The sequence below is a fragment of the Lampetra planeri genome, chromosome 22 (genome assembly GCF_965212315.1).
Source record: "Lampetra planeri chromosome 22, kcLamPlan1.2.h2, whole genome shotgun sequence".
NCBI classification, from domain to species: domain Eukaryota; kingdom Metazoa; phylum Chordata; class Hyperoartia; order Petromyzontiformes; family Petromyzontidae; genus Lampetra; species Lampetra planeri.
The window spans coordinates 11,726,119-11,743,606 of NC_136128.1; the positions used below are offsets into that span (position 1 = coordinate 11,726,119).

At 45.8% G+C, this 17,488-nt stretch overlaps 1 protein-coding gene across 2 annotated transcripts; it reads left to right on the forward strand.

Annotated features, from left to right (window-relative positions):
• The first annotated feature begins 3,196 nt into the window (after positions 1-3,196).
• On the forward strand, positions 3,197-17,318 carry LOC144725039 (syntaxin-12-like). 2 transcript variants are annotated; one of them, XM_078604479.1, is made up of 11 exons: positions 3,204-3,332; positions 5,275-5,426; positions 8,328-8,491; positions 9,358-9,427; positions 9,714-9,813; positions 10,286-10,423; positions 10,624-10,676; positions 11,248-11,347; positions 11,901-11,973; positions 13,401-13,483; positions 13,773-17,318. In XM_078604479.1, the coding sequence occupies exons 3-11, from the start codon at positions 8,353-8,355 to the stop codon at positions 13,863-13,865; spliced, it is 849 nt and encodes a 282-aa protein (XP_078460605.1). In that variant the 5' UTR covers positions 3,204-3,332; positions 5,275-5,426; positions 8,328-8,352; the 3' UTR covers positions 13,866-17,318. The 2 variants fall into 2 exon arrangements, with proteins under 2 accessions (XP_078460604.1, XP_078460605.1); XM_078604478.1 differs by lacking the exon at positions 5,275-5,426 and having other exon boundaries at positions 3,197-3,332.
• The last annotated feature ends 170 nt before the right edge of the window (positions 17,319-17,488 follow it).

Below are 17,488 nucleotides of genomic sequence, written 5' to 3' on the forward strand. Positions count from 1 at the left end.
GAGTGACAAGATACATCTGAACCAGTACGTGACCCTCCGTCACCAATCCACGCCGACCAGTGTGGTGAAGTATGGTCAAAACAATCCCAATGACTCGGGCATGACTGATCAGCCCTGAGTCTGAAGACTCTTTCAGGAGGATTCTGCATTGGGATGTTTGGCCAGTTTCATTAATGTTTGGAATATGGGATCCAGCCAGCATACCCATATTAATCAGAGTACCCCGGCAGATACGTGGGTCCACATTAAAAGCCCCACACAGGTACAATAACTCACTGATATTTTTACTGGCATAGCTATCTCACCAATTGCAAATTAAAGCTACCAACTCTCTCTTAGGTTTTCTATTCTCAGGTGATATGTGCTGATGAGAAGCTGCATGGATAGAATCCATGCTCCTGTCTGGTTGGGAATAATTCCGATTCTTTTGCTTTCTAAGCACCAATTCACCGATCTATGCATGTCACATAAGACTGGGAAATCAGAGGCAGTTTCTGTTTTCTAGGTTCCCCAAACTGAAGCGACAAAGCACTAGTACTTTGGCCCCACGTCACATTGCGTGTCACACACAAACGTGCCCTCCCCACACAAACAAGTGTCACAAAAAATGGGCCATAGCTCCAGGCCCACACCCACTCCCTATGCTCACACGCACATACGCTTGCACATCCTGTCACGCTCATAGGCAAACACGCATTCGCCTTCTCCAAACTTAACCCTGAAACGTGTGCATGGAAACACAAAATGCGAATAAAAGTGAGCAAGCGCATTACAAGCACACATGCAATGAACGCACCATAATAATTTGGTCCATCGCATGTAAAATGTTTCATTAATATGTTTTAAAATACTTTTTGTAAGTATGTAGTTGCTAAACTTGTCCAAAAGCTATACAGATGTGTTCTTACTTGTAAGCTGTGGTAAGTTGTTGTTATTGATGATTGGTTTAGAAACGGTGTTATTTTCATCAAAATAAGTCTTTAGACAGGCTAATATGTATAGCCTGTGTGGGCTTACTCGTGATGAATCGCACCTATAATTGCGCAGGAATCAGTATTTTGCAGCCCAGAGGGGCCAAGTAGCAGTTCTGTACTGTACTGCATCTTGCCATTCCATACTACATGTTAGGGTGAAATTCCTACTTTAGGTGACTTGGCGATTGGACCCTAAGCCACAACCATAATGACACCTGGGGAAGATTGCAGCTATGAGATGTTCAGGGGCTCTCTATTCAATGCTGGCTCAGCAGGACACTGGTAAGCCAGCATAGCTGTTTAAAGTTAACTACAAATTAAAATCGTTACATTATTGCTTGTTGATCGATTGGATAGTGATAATAAAAACAAACTATTAAGTTGCATTGAATGTTATAGTTTATTTTTATAAGTTAATGGAAAGCTATGACAATCTGGGCGGCGGTTTACAGGAATAAACACTTAAATTCCGCCTACAGGGAGAATGAGTAGAGGGTGGTTGGTGTGTTTGTGACGTGTGGTTGGTCTTTTTGTCACTTGCAGAGATACGAAAGCCACTCAGAATAGCGCTTTCTAATAAAGTGTTGCCTTTACAAGACCCACTCGCGTTCCCTCTTTGTGAATGTGTCCAGTCATCTCAACTAGCCGCGAGGTGAGTGCATAACAGAATAACATCTATCGTTCCCGAATGCATTTTTGTTAGCCGGCATATTCTCTCATTACGATCACGGCAGGACAGAGGACTGACCAGCTACACATGATAATAAATGTATGAGGTACTGTACTGAGAAAACTATTAAAAATGAAAAGAGAAAAGTTATTATTCTAACCCATAACCATCTGATTCAACAAGAGCCATTTTAACATATTCGCTTTTCAAATTTTTAATGTTTTGTAAACACCAAAACAAACGGGAACAAAATGGCATAGGATGTGTTCGGGGCAATGGTTAGAATTCAATCAGACGGCTGGTACGTTACTGGTGTCTTGTCGACGAGTTAAGGTTATAATTAGAGCGACAATTTAGTTTGCGAGTTTGTGCTGCAAGCAGCAGAAACAAAAAGTGGCCCAAAACTAGCCAAATGGAAAACAAACACCATAGTACGACCCAAACTAGTTACCAAATACTTGCCCGACGAGGGTCATCTCGATAAGTGAACCGGAAAATCGATTCGCACCTGGCACACATCCATTCGGCCTCTCACTGGGCCCGCGGCTACTGGTCACGTGTCTACTCCAGGCTACCAGCGACTCGGAAATTGAGAGCTTACCTGAGAAATTAATTTCCACAAATAAGCCTAACCAACTCATCTTGGGCTGGATATTTTTTTATGTTTAACATTTATTAATCTGTGTATTATAGAAATGCCCAAGTTATGAACATCGACATACCAGTTCCATGAGTCTCATTGTCTCCAAGTATCCTGTTATTTTGCAGAATTTGTAATGGCATATAAATGACCCCTTTGGCTGCCATTCATTATTACATTTCCTTTGAGCTTTGGTTGCCATTGCTAATTCGCAATAATTACAAGAACTATTCATAACTGTACATTCCTGCAATACAACTCAAACGTGTTATTTTGAATGATAAATAGTATAACAAAACATAATTATCACACGTGTGAGGTGCGTTAGCAAATAAATATGCAACACGAAACAGCATTACTATATTACGACAGTCGTGCACATGAGATGCGCGAGGATGTCACCGCGAGAAACGCACACACAGCTCTGCAACTCTCAACTGTTGCAAAACATGCCACGAGGCCAGACCGAATATTTCACATCGGTGCCACATGAGGTGGCATGACATTATTGATTCCAATATCTTTTGGGCCAAAAAAAATCAGTGAATTACGCGGTAACAATTATAAATTAGCCGGGCTATCTAATAATTGACTCTTATTAGCGTTGTAAATAAATCTGTACTTTTTTTGTCTGTACAAAAAAAATCTGTACTTGCTAAGGATTTTTGTTATTTAGAGGTGGCACCAATGACCTCCTCTGGCACATGGGCTGCACGTGGTTCCAATCAGAGCCGCACGACTTCCGTAAATACGACTTTAATTCCGCCCACCAATGCCGACGTCACCGCACCCGCAGCCAATGGAGCCCAACCAGGAACAACAACAGCCCGAACTCGTGTCCAATGGGAAATGAGTGACGTAGGGGGAGGCGTGGCCCAAGCTGAGAGGGCGTGGCCCAAACGGGGGGGCGTAACGTTGCGAGGGGCGGGGCTTGGCTGGGACGTGACGTCACCGCCGTCAGCTGACAGCGCTTCTTGTTCAGAGCCATTGGAAACGTTGAGATAATTAAACTATTACAGAATTAAACAAATCTTCCTTCCGATTAAAGGTACGTTTGCTTTCATCGGCCCGCGCTCGTCAAGTCGCGCTCGCCTTGAGAGTTTATTGAGCTGTAGGGTTCATGTTGTTCGCTCTCGTTGGCAGAGCTCGTCAGGGCCTAACCGAGTCACCGCCGCTCGGATAGTCTTCCCTGAGTAGGGCGCGCTGAGCCCGGCGGGGCGAGCAAGTCGAGCCGGGGTGGGGGGGGGGTGACCGGGGAGGCCCGAGGAATATGATCTCAGCGAATTGAACAGCGAAATTTGAAATGACTGACGGTATACATGTCAGAGTTTCCGTGTCTCTCCCTGTGTATTTATGTATGTCAATGTCCTGTCTTTATTTCTGTCTGTGTCACAGTGTCGATGTATCTGTGTCTTGGGATCTATTCTATGGGTACGTGTCTCTTTGTGTCTGTGTTCCCTCTTAGTAGTTTCAAATACAGAATTTGTATTATTACCACAACACACACCTATACATCCTTTCAGTCACGGTGTTTTCACAATTTTTTGACGCGTATTGCTTTAAAGCTGTATTGAGGTGTGTGGCAAGAGGATGTGCTCTCGTTACATCTGTGGCTTTGTTTACATGGAACAGCAGCGTGAAATTTTACATTAACCTTGCCGTGACTTGAGGACTGTAATGTGTGCAGATAGTAAATACGTTCTGTTTGTTGTGGAAGCTACGATCTTGTAAGCCGACCTTATTGGCAATAGTTGATGTGGTAAATTCATATTAGAATTTGAACAGTGACACTCATATGCAATTGTCTGCTCTTTGTGAATTTTAATATCACAGCGTCTTGGAGATATATTTTGCAGCACAGAGTTTGCTTTGGAAATACCTGAAACCATTACCTCTGCAGGATCGTTAATTGTCGAACATGTTAACTCCTATGATATTTCAGCAGCCTTGTTTATTGTATCTATCACTGTTTAAAATTGTTCACACATGGTTTTATATATACAGTATATATGTACATTTCTGAAGGACTTCTGATTTGCACAAACATGAGCATTGCTTTAAAAGCCATTCCTCCTGCACTCGCTGAAATCACTTACCCCAAGATTTCCCCATTGGCCTGTAAGAAGAATTGACCGTCCCCTGAAAGACAGTTTTGCACGTCTTTGCCGCTGGTGATCGATGGCACGTCACGCGGGAGGCACGTGAAACCACGTTTTTTATTGAGTTCTAAATAGCCGAACTTAATATAGATGAACACGTCGGCGTCATCACATCTATCCGTCTATTTAAGGAATGAAACAGGAGGATTTCTCCACAAATCTGGCTGCCCGCCTGATGATGCTAGTTGTAATTACTGGCGAGACGTCGTACTCGGTTTGTAAATGTTGTGGATTTGCTCTCCAACGCACCAGTGTGCTGAACTAGTGACGATTTGGCATGTGCTGTTTGCGTGACAAAACCCTACTAATTGGCTGTGTCGGGTGGTGGCGGGTTTAACAACAACATTTATATTTACGTGATATAACCCAAAAAAACCTATATTATGGCCGAACTTAAATTGTTCCTCGGAAATACATCTTAAAACCAGTCGTTACGTGTGGCTTATGTAACGCTATCCAACATGCATTTGACTACAGAAGTCTTTATTTGTACAGAAGGCGACGGTTAATTATATATCAGAGCAAAATGTGTTTATGCATTTGAAAATGCTGTCGTAATTTAATTGAGTGTTTTCTCCCAAGTTTTAGGCAACCATTTAATCAATTTAGCCGGTTTTCTCCACGGCAATTCCCTAATATAAACACAACTTTACGCTATGTCGGATCTCATTGGACCATCTTTACGACATTTATAGTGCCCCCCTCCCATTACAGATATTTAGACGGAGACACAGATGGTGGACAGCGCTAATTTATGATCACTTTCAACCTTAGTTGTAATGTGTTAAACAAAAACAGCTGGTAGTATGCTTTCTGTCCGTCTTTCAACAGATTCGAATTGAACGAGTAAAAGATTACTCAATTTTCTATGCTGAAATTGGCTGAAGCAAGCCCAGCGACACACTCCCGCGTTGAGCAATCGCGTGAATAACGCACGTGATCTCATCCGAGTCTGTGGAGAGTACTTTTCTCGCGCAGAGCAGGTAATGCTTTTTAATTGCCCCTAATGGCCGGAGTGGTTGCTACGAATCGACAGGGTGGGTGAATGTCACCATATTTTCACTTGTTTACGTGTACATGTGTAACCCTTCTTGTCAAATTACTGCTGTATGAAGGCCTTATACCATGCTGTCCGAGTCATGGGTTTGATTTGACCAGACTTCAACACGATGGTAGGGAGCTTAGATATGGGGAGTTAACTGAAATTTCCTTTGCTCTCCAAGACCGAGCCATTACACCCATGCACTCTTGTTGTTACTGAGCAGCCTTTAACACCTGCCATGCATGGTTCTTGCCCATCCCAGCACTCTCTGCTTAGCTCCTGAGATCTGGCAAGATCGAGTGCATTCTGGGTTATTTTGGTCACCGGCTGACTTGATGCTTGTAACATAAATGAAGACCCTGATGTTCACATTGCTGCCTTTTTCTTTAAAATGCTTATGTATGCCCTTGGAGAAGCTGGAACGGAAATGATTACTGCTATACTGCCCTGTGTAAATGTTCAACTCTGCGCAGATGCAGCTAATGTCTTGCTACTCACCAGGGACTCAGTCTGAAAATCAAGTCACATGCTCCTTGGCACGAATCATGTGCCCCGGACGCGATAATTACAGCTGTTGGTTGTTTTTTGGCGCATTTGCTCACCAAATGAGGAGCGCATGCCTTCGAGCTGCACAGTGGCCCAGCCTATATAGAGACACTTGTGACCTTTAGCATGAATCTGGATGATTCCTGAACCGTTATATAAACACACTTAATGTCTTATATTGTGACTGTCGGTCACTGATTCTTGGCACTTACTGAATCATAATAAACAAAAATCTGTTGCAACAAAACACATTTAATTGCTTATTAACAGTGGTGTTTTTTATTTGTATTTGTCAATGACTGATAACTTAATGACTAGCACATTTGAGAAGCATATCTGTAAGGTGGGGGTGGTGCGCTGGCTCGGTGACGTGAGCACTGGGCTACGACCCCGTGGCCTCTGCCATGGCTGACATAAGTGACAAGTGATACGGGTCTCCTACAATCACTGTACAACATGGGGTGAAGTATGGTCAAAAAACCCCCATGACCCACGTGGCATGGGGAGGCCATCATCCAGCAGTGGATTTACAAAGGCCTACAAATGCGATTGATTGATTGGATCTCAAAGTAAAAGCATTAGGAGTAGAATGATGCATTGATTTATCAATTAACAGTCTTAAGTTTAACACGGAGGCTTTCGCGACCAATATCATCCATAATAGAAGTTATTTGGTTCCTTATATAGATATAAGGAACGAAACAGGTGGACTTCTCCACAAATCTGGCTGTCGCCTGATGAAGCTAGTTGCAGTTACTGGCAAAACGTCGTACTCAGATTGTAAATGTTGTGGCTTGGCTCTCCAACACACCGGTGTGCGGCACTTGTGACGAATTGGCCACGTTCTGTTACGTGACAACCCTTACTAGTTGGCTGTGTAGGGTGGTGGCGGGTTTTAACGACACATTTACGCGATCTAACCCAAAAAACCTCTTATGGATAACAGTCTTAAGCTCATGATACATCCATTGAATCGTTTATATAAGAATCACTGGTTTTCAGTTCGTATATGTCAGAATATTTATTTATACTGGAGGAATCCTCCAATGAGCTATAAAGATATTTTTCACAGATGTACCGACGGGGCGGGTCAGAACGTTACAACAACAAACAATTCGAGAACACGATAGGAGTACAAAGTATAGGAACGTTAAACAAATCACTTAAAAAGTATACAAATAAAACTAAACTTTGTTTTTATCTTACCAGGTAAAGCCCAATAAGCTATTAGCCTCTTTTTCAGGAGCGACCTGGCCACAAATGATAGCTCAACGAAGTGGCCTATAGTATGAAATATGTTACATGTATATAAATAGTTCACGTCACCCCTGCAACCAAGAGGTCCACTACGTTCACAACATATCACATTGCAAAACTATCATATCCCAGGGAATTACAGTAATACTTTTTCAAAGGAAGAGGAGCAAATTCCCGATGTCACAGTTGAAGAAGTAACCAGTGGCCTTTGCAAAATGAAAACAAGGAACGCTTTCGAATACGATGAAATAACTGCAGACATCATTAACGAAACAGTACCTGATGTTGTAACACAACGAGGAGATATATTTTTACACATAAACGAAACGCCTCAACCGTGGTTTAAGCCACAATCATCGTCTTGAGAGGGTTAGGGAAAACCGATTTTGAAGAACGACAGACACATTAGCCTCCAATCCACTCGTATAAATTGTTAGATCACAAGGAGAATAATGATGGACAATGTAGAGGCCAGCTAACTACGTGAACAAGCTGGATAAAAAAAAGGTTATTCCTCCGTTGACTATGTATATACTATAAGTCATATTCTAGACAGCTTAATTTTGTGCTTTATAAACATAATATTTACTCGAAAGAAAGATAAGTGGTCTGGGGCATTTCACATCGCTGGAAGGGAAGAGGGAACGTGCAGAGATGGAGCTGTGAAATCGGTTTGCGTGCAGGTGCTAAGTCAGGCATTATCCTTTGTTTTACCAGGAGATTACATAAACCCATAGGGCACCTGAGAAACATTGCATCTTTTGCAAGGGTTGAACTTCATTGCTACATGGCAGGGCCGTGAGAGATTGACAGTTGCAGGAACCTTAATCCAGCAGTGGATTGAGCGTGGCTGACAATGATAATGTCGATGAAACGTTCTGCATTATTCTGAACGTTTGCTTTCCTATTTGCGCGACCTGGTTGTGTGAATCTATTTTAAAATTTTCTGTCCTCAAATGGCCGCCCGCCTTTTACTCTTTGCCTAGGAGAGGGACGCAGCATTCCAGAGTGCCGCCGTGTGTTTTCTTTTCCCCGGCAGACCGAGCGGAGACACAGGAGCAGCGATGTCATACGGGCGACCCTCCGGCTCCGATGGGAGCTACGGCGCGTACCGCCAGGTGCCACGGGAGAGCGGATCCGCAGCAGAGTTCGGTCGGCTCGCGCACACCGTCGGCACCAACATCCAGAAGATCTCGCAGAATAGTGAGTATCCCGTACAACAACAATAACAAACGCCATTCGCCACTAAGTGGCGGTGACGTCACCATGGGGCTTGTGTCAGGCTACGTGCACTTTAGGTTCACGTGAAGTGTCGAATGCCCGTACACACACACACGTATGCACTGTCTGGCGTTTTACTTGCGTTTTAACAACTAGGCATGTGAAAGTAGCTGGCTGGCCAGGAAGTTCAGTGATCCGAGCATGAAAACATCACCTTTGTGATAGCCTTTGCGATAGGAATAGTGCGAATACCAAATCTATGTACTTTCTCACTGAGCCAGCATCAATGAGATCCTGGGTTGATGCCCGTGTCGGCTCCAAAAGAGACAAATGCTATCAATGCGATAGACGCTAGAGATGAGTTGGTACCAATGAGACAAGAAAAATCTATTATTAAATCGGATTGTGACCGAGAATCACGACAATTTTCCGAATCGTGGAAGCAGTAAAGAATTGTACCATGCCTATTTAAAGCATTCGTTTGTTGCCGACAGAGTGAGACCATACTTCACCTCGCTGATCGGTAGGGGGCGGGTTTTGAAGGCAGGGTGCATAGACATAGGGGCATAGACGTACAGGACATTTGGCTTTTGCTGAACTGCCCTCTGCTGCCCACCACGTAGCCCCGCAGGCAATAGCAACGTATTAATGCACGATTATCACCCATCCAACCAGCATACCGTCTAAAGCCCGCTGAGCTTCTAAAATGTGCCAATATCGGGCACATGCCTGGCGATTGGCTTATCATTCCTTGATTGTCACGCAAATTTTTTTGCTCGAGAAGTCTTTACTGCCTTTGGTTTTGCGTGCACAGTGTGTTCCCCATAACGCTCTGACTTGTCCCGCAGCGTCACAGATCCAGAGGATGGTGGCACAGCTGGGTACGGTGGAGGACACGACCGAGATGCTGGAGCGCCTGTAAGTCGATTGCACCTCACGCGAATGCTGCCTCTCGCTTTATTCCCCCCCCGCCCCAACAATTACATTCCAACTGTGGTTCTTCTGTACTTCCACATCTGTGCCCCCTGCCCTCACCGACCCCGCACTGACCAGCGTGGTCAAGTACGGTCATGTATCCCCCCACGACAAAAGAGAGACCCTCCCTACAGTGGTTGTACAAAAGACTGTACACAAGTGTGATTTGTGTTTCGCGTGTTAATCCTGTACGCCTCGAGAACTCTCCCGTGTTGCCGTGCTCCCGCAGGCAGAATCTGCAGCACTACACAAACCAGCTGGCCAAGGAGACCAACCAGCAGCTGAAGGAGCTGGGTTCCTTGCCACCCATGTCCAGCCAGGCTGAGCAGGTGATCTTCTCATGCACTGCTCAACTTTGGATCTCCCTCCCATAGTCTCTTCTACAAAGCTGTTCCAAACTCACTCAATTCTATTACGCCATCAGTCGTGCTGTTTGTTGCTGACCACTTGTTTTTTGTGGTCGTTGTGGCCTTTTGTGTTGGTCACAGCAACTGTGATTTAATAAACCAAAGACGAGCTTGTTTTTGGCTAATCATCAAACAAAGACGGTCACCGCATCGCACGCTTTCAACTGTGCTGCAGCCGTTTGAAATGCTGTTCCTTCCGATATTCGGAAGCCACTGAGAGCTATGCACTTTTAAATCTAAATTGAAAATGTAATTTGTTTAGAACTGCTTTTTGTGTTTAGTTGTTCTTCCCTCGCGCGTTTGATTAGCACGGTTGGCGACGTACGGTGCGGAAGATGTTCAACATACGTACGTACATTTGATAACGCTGTTCTGAAAACTCTCGCGTGTGCAGCGGCAGCGGAAGATGCAGCGCGAGCGGCTGATGAACGAGTTCTCAGCTGCCCTCAACAACTTCCAGGCCACGCAGCGGCGCGCCGCCGACAAGGAGCGGGAGAACGTGGCGCGGGCCCGGGCACAGTCGCGCGTCACAGTGAGGCCGTCCGCTCGCAAACCGTGGTTTCTGCCGTCACACTGAAATGCGTCTACCGATGATTGGCCGATTTGGTCTGGGATGGTAACAGTGTGGGGGGCCTAGAGCAGTGGGTAGACAATGGCTGGCGATGATGAGGATAGGATGGTGATGATGAAAATTATTAACGTGACCGCATTGTGTGCGTGATATTTCTGCAGGAGAATTTCTTTGACGAGGGGCCGAGGGAAGGCACGTTGGTGAATCTTGACGGGTACGTGACGTCGTCGTTTGAGACACGAGCAGCGCGTCCCCTTGAGTTGTGCAGGATTTAGTTATTTAACGACGAACCTTCATGGTGGTTACAGAAAAGCAGGGACACAGTGAACCTGACATCCCAAGTTCAATTTCCGGCCATGGTTAACATAAAGCCTTCATGAGAATAGGTTTTTCCCCTTTTATCTGGCAACAAAACAGGTGTTAAGTTGTTAATACACCAAACTAAAAGTTTTTACAAGGAATCATGTCTGCATTAACCACAATACTTGTGGTCAAAATGCAAAGAAAAAGCATACTCTGATAATATATGCATTGTCTTTGAAACAGCATTGTCTTTGAAACAGTTTCAAAGACAATGCATATATTATCAGAGCATGATGTTAATTCTAAATGTGGAATGTGAAGAGAAAATACTGGAGGACCTGGAGAAAAATCCACTCGACCACAGGGAGAACATGCAAAGTCAAAATATACAGCAGGCGTCAGGGTCAGGATCGAACACACGACCTCCTGCGTACTAGGTGAGGTAGTTAACATCTCGCCACTGCGGCACCTGCTGGCTGCAGGGAGGAGGATGAGAGGCAGCTGCAGTCGGAGGAGCCCGCCATCACGGAGGAGGACCTGGAGGACATCAAGGAGAGGGAGACGGCGATTCGCCAGCTCGAGGTGCTCTGATGGCGCCCAGCGCACAACGCCCGGGGTCGTGGGAGGGAGAATCTCGTCGTCTGCTAATTAGCGTAGCATTGGGCTGTGACGGGGCCCAGTGGTAGCACGTTCACCACATGTTGTAGAAGTACTCGTTTACAATATACATGGATACTGATTTGGTCAGAGGTAGATCTCGGAAGCTAAGCAGCATGAATCCTGGACAATGCTTGCATGGGCAATCATCTTGCATGATGGACTAGTTCCTCCAGACTCTGGGGCTATGTGGTGGGCAGCAGAGGGCAGTAGAGCAAAATTCACAATGCTGTTGTACTATACTGCTATGCCCTCAAGTCTAAACTCCCCGCCTCCACCAACCTGCACTGACTGACGTGGTGAAGTATGGTAAAATATCGCAGAGTGTGGGGAAGAAATATCCAGTAGTGGATTGGAAAAGAGTCCTGTAGATGTGCACATGAGTGCACATAGTTACGGCTTTAACAGTGGCCCTAGCGTTTGCTCTGTTTATTTCTCAAACCACCTTCGTTTGTCCGATGATTGATGATGACAATAGGCCGACATCATGGACGTCAACCAGATCTTCAAGGACCTGGGCACCATGATCCACGAGCAGGGAGATATGGTCGGTGAGTGCAGCGGCGGTGGCATATGCACGCCCTGGAGTGCGAGCTGATGGGCCAGTTCTAATTTAAAGTTCTACGTTTATTGGTTTAACCAGGTGAGAACTGGAGAGACCAGGATGAGTCACATGTGCAAGAGTGACTTTGGGTCACCAAAATGACAAAATAAATCGCGTGAAAGCTAGTGCAACGGTAATGCGAATAGAAATCGGAGCAGAAATAACCACGTTACGGAAGAAAATCTTAAACTGCATCGAAAGGTTAAGTTATAGAAACATCAAAGTAGATTTAGGTTGATCATTATTGCACATCGGGTTAGCACGATTGGCTGCGCATAGTGCGAAAGAAGTTCAGCATACATACAAACAAGAATTTGAGTCAAATACGATTGCAATTGACGTTCTCATAAATAATCGACAGCTCGGCATTAAATTGTGATGTAGATGGGAGAGGAGCCAAGGGCATTGTTGAGGCGATGGAATTCCAGGTGTTTGGGGCATCACATGAGAATGAGTGAGAAGCACGTGAGTTGTTTTTTTTGCCCCGAGTCCATTGCTCTTTGGTGTTGGTGGGGCATCTGTGAGTTAGTGGGGCTTGTGTGAAGCCACCTGGTTTCCAGGAGGCTCAACCTGGACACATGCCGAGTTGGCAGCCCCTCCCTCCCCCCATCGGCCTCACCCACTTTTACATAGCCACGCCCGCTTATTCACCACCGCTTAATGACAAATGGCAGCTGTTGTTGTTGTGTGAGTATTTGTGGTTTAATATGTACGTGAGTGTGAAATTGTCTGTTCATGAATAGCTCGGGCTCAGTGTTGAGTATGTATGGACTGTCCTGTTCACTGAGCTGTCGCATGAATGTGAAATGTGAACGAATATGATGAGTTTTCATAGCGGTTTAGCGACGTTTACGGAAGGGCGTGTAGGTAAGCATGAATTGTTACGCGAGTGGTTTCAAGTGTGTGGCTCATGAGTGTACGTGGCCCTTCTGAGTGAGTCAAGGTTTGCTCTCTATATTTTCGCCTTATTGGCCTTATTTGGGCTTCAAAGGCAACTCGGCCTTAATTTAACACCCGGTATGGTGCATTAACCTACAGTACTCAACACAGAAAGGCATGCGGGCATGCTTATGACCACATCCCCTTCTCATTTGCATCGAGCAAATCGATGAATGCAGCCCTAGTTGTATGCGAAGAGTATTCCACAAACGTTCTGAATTACAGGCTCCATTGCACAAAGCTGCCACAGAATCGAAATCAGAATATTTACACTGGAGGAATCTGATGATTACAGTAGGGTCAGGTCAGGACATTACAATGACGAACAATGCAAAAAACACGATGGCAGTGCAAAGTATAGGAAAGTTAAACAAATCACAAACAATACAAATAAAACTATAGACTGACAGCTGCCCCCCCCCGTCTACCCCATAGACAGCATCGAGGCGAACGTGGAGAGTGCGGAGGTGCATGTGGACCACGCGGAGCAGCAGCTGCGTCGTGCCGCCGAGTACCAGGTGAGGACACGCTGCACGGCCATCGTCAGGGCCGCATCGCTTGTTGCATCGGCTCGCGGTTCCAATCCAGAGGCCATCCTGAGCCAGGAAGGACTTTTTGCCAATATGAACTCGTATTTTATGTTTTGCCCTGACAGCTGCCCGTCGATTTCCGGTACCGCTAATGTAATTCTTCCGAGGGCAAATGCGTGTTTTGCTAACGTTTGCGTGATCCATGCCCGTTGGTGATTTTTTTCCTAACTTATTTTGGGTCGCATCTTCCCCCGGTTGCCCGATTGCCACGACGCAGAGAGCCTCCCGCAAGAAGATGTGCATCCTGTTGGTGATCCTGGTCGTCATCGCCACCATCATCGCCATCATCATCTGGCAGTCGACCAAGTGAAGCGCCGGCATTCGCGCGCCAACGCCACTCGCGCCGAGGCGGAGAGTGGGACCCAGATCCCCCTTCCAGTACCCGTGCTCAATTATTCGTGGGTCGTACGCAGGCGTTGGCTGCACAGAGCCGAATTATTTAAGAACTGATTTGAGCAAACTGGTTCACTGTACATACATGACTTGGTTAACGACGAGGTGGGGTTTTTTTTCGGTCTTGTTTTCGACTTGTATCGCTAGTTCTTGTTCGGCATAACGTCCAACGTTTCACTCCACATGCTGGGAGCGTCTTCGGGAAGTGAATTCAGTTTCGGTCATGCCGGACAGCCCCACCGACGTGTTTTCATTTTCGTGAGTCGCTCTACTCGCTGGTAGCTTCTGACTTCAGTTCCTGAACAAGCTCCTGGCACGTGGGGTGGAACGTCTGACCTCGTACCGAACAACGCGCGCTAAAACCTGACAACACGTCGAAAATCCACGCGACCCGGTTTGCTGACACGGGCATACTCTCGGTACGTGCGTGCGTCAGCGCGCGCGTACCCAGCAATGGTTACAAGCGACGATGCTTAGAAACTGAGATTTGCAATTCACTTCGGTGAGGCAGTGCTTATGTGCTCCGTAAGGGAGTGCGTGGATGCGATTGTGTCGACTTTACACCGCTCACTGTTCACTTCTCGCACCTTCGACTGAGCACGGTTGGCTACGTATGGTGTGAAAGAAGTTCAACATGCGTACTTACGTACGTTCTCGCTTAGCTTTGATGTCTGCTGAATGACATTCAAATCCGTTCAGGTTCCCTGCTAACTTCGCCGAGTAAGCAACCTTTATGTTTGCAAGCGAGTCTCCTCCCGCTTGTGAACGTCGCCATCAGTCCTGGAACACGGCAGAATGTTCAGTTCTGTACCATGGTGTTTTACGGTATGGGATGTTCCATGAGAAAGCCAAACAAAGCGGTAAGTCGAATAAGGTTTGTGTGTGCCCGAAAGTCTCTTAAAAGTCCTTTTTTCTCATGAACACATGTTTTTGAAATCGCGCAGGACCGCGTAGGACAGCCCGGGACGCACGGCGCAGCTGTGTGGCTGCTGGGGTTGTCGCGACCTGGCGATGCCACGATAGACCGGTCGGTACAAGGCCCACGGTAGTCGCATCGTCGCCCCTTTCTGCAAAATATCCATGTACTGTCACTGGTTGTCACCTGCAAATATTTATGAAGTGAAATAACAAAAGTACAGTTGTTAATGCTCTAAATAAATAGCTATTACTAAATGTATAGCAACACGTTTTTTCGGAGTAACTGACAGCATGTCGGTTTTACGATGTTACGTTCGCACTCCAGGTATTTATTTGCCGTGTTACCGACAGCGTGTGCATTATAAGGGTTGCAGATTCTAACGATGCAATGACAAGAGAAGGGCTATGGTAGGATTACGGTTGAGTGGACTGCAGTTGAACGTTCAAAGTAAATACCTATTGGTACTGGTGGCACAGTAAAGCACAACACACAAAACAATACAATTGTGAAATGCAGTTACAAAGCTGTGGAAAACTGGTATCGCGATAATCATCGTATCATGAAAATAATAAATATCTTATCGTGAAAAAAGACAACGCGGCAACCCTCGTAGCTACGAGATAGCCGTTTTTTTATTTTTCAGTTGCTTCTTTGAGCGGTTCCTAAACACTCCGTGGTCCCGTTCCCCTGAACGTGTCCTTGAGTCGGTTTGCCTGTGCACCTGTTTGTGTGCTTGTGTCCTGCAAGAGACGGAGTGGAGGGAACTCGGTAGACCGGACTTCGATTCTCGGCCGCGGCTGGTATCGGTGACGAGTGATATTCGAACCGGAACCGATGTATAAACATCAGCACTGGGGAAGACAAAGACGGCCAGGCGTGGCGCTTGCCCACCCCCCACCCCGTTGTACATTGCGGCGGCCTTGATAATTGCTCGCTAACAGCAATTGCTGCAGCAGTCTGTGCATTTATAGGGAGACCTTTGTCTTTGTACTGCAAGAGTGACCTCGGCACAGGAGGCATTACACTTATTGCAACATCAAGGCCATGTATGATGTTTTGTTACTTTTGGTTTGTCAGTGGTTTCTTTGTTATGTTTTTGTATGGTTGAAACAAATCAAAACCTTGTCCCTGCTCAAGTAACATTGGGTGGTGCTCATCTCAATTGGCGCCTCTGAGCCAGAAGTAGAAATTCCATATTTCTATGGCAGGGGCCTTTTAATCCAAAGGACATGCAGTACTGCTCGAAGGCTTCCTCTTTGCAGGACTTGATGATGCCTGGGCCATATTCACATTGTCCAGTCAGCCTGAACGGTCATGAGATGGAGGTAGCCAAAGATGTGGAGCTAGCGTTGTCACCTCTCCTGGTTTTTCCATGTTCATCCTCTCTTGCTTGTGTAGCTGTCCTGGGAAATCTGAAAGTCTTCCTGGGAATTAATTGTGCTGGTTTTTTGTCACCACTCTCTCAAGACAACGCATTGACATGTAGTTCTCTGTTCTGGTATTGTGAGATGTTCTCCCCATAAGTGTGTCCCAGTTTTATTGTAGCTAAGAGGTTGCGACCCTACTTGGTCCTGAACTATGACCTGAGATTACCATAATGCACGTCAGCAGCTCTGTACTGTGTTTGCGCATTAACTTAGCCAGCTTACCTCATAGCGTGTGACAGGTGAACGCGATTGCAGGTGAGAGCTGGATTCCGCATTGGTGATGTGTGTGTGTGGTCCGTTATTTGGGAAGCTCTTATTACAGAAGGAAATTACGGTTTTCAACTAGCAGTGGAGATGGAGTTGTGAATGTCTAAACTATCTCTTTTTCCACTGCATAACCAAGCCATGCTGGAGCCATGCTGAGCCTGTCCCGTCATAGTTTAGGAAACACCAGGTTGTTTTTCCTCTGCAGAATCTGAGTCGTGCCACTCCTGTCACACATGATGCATTAGTATTTTTTTTTTACCGCGAAAAAAATGTACATGTCACGTATGCTGAACTTCTTCCGCACCCTGTACGTAGCCAACCACACTCATAAAATATTAATAACCCGTCCATTGAACCCTGCTTGGCTCCGGGCCAGATTTAAAAAAATGTAGAGACCAGAGTTTCACTGTTTGGTTCTGGCTTGGCTCAGAAAATATCCAGTGGAAAACTAGCCGTGCCGTGATGGCCCTGTGCTGGCTTGGCTCGGATGTGCCAGTGGAAAAAGGGCTTGTAAGGGCACATTCGTGTGTAATGTGTTTTGATTTTTTTTGCTGACACTATAATGCCGTAGCACTACGCAAACGCTGTAAGACATTTAACTGCACATTTAAGTTGTGTACGCTTGTGTTAGTGTAACGTTACAGTTAGATTTTAACACTGCGTTACCCCGTTAAGTTATTATGCATTAATGCTTGAGTGTACGAAGGACATGTTCATCAACACTAACCTTTAAAAATAAAATGTGAATGCTGTAGAAGTGGGGGTTGGTGCCTTGTGGTTTTTGCTTGTGCGTTTGAGCAGAGTGCCCTGATAAGGTCCCACACAGGTTCCACGAGTACTTGACAGACGGGATCAGACCTGTAGGCACCTACCAATCCACACACCCAGCAACGTGTTGAATATTCACGTCTCATGGATGTGATTCAG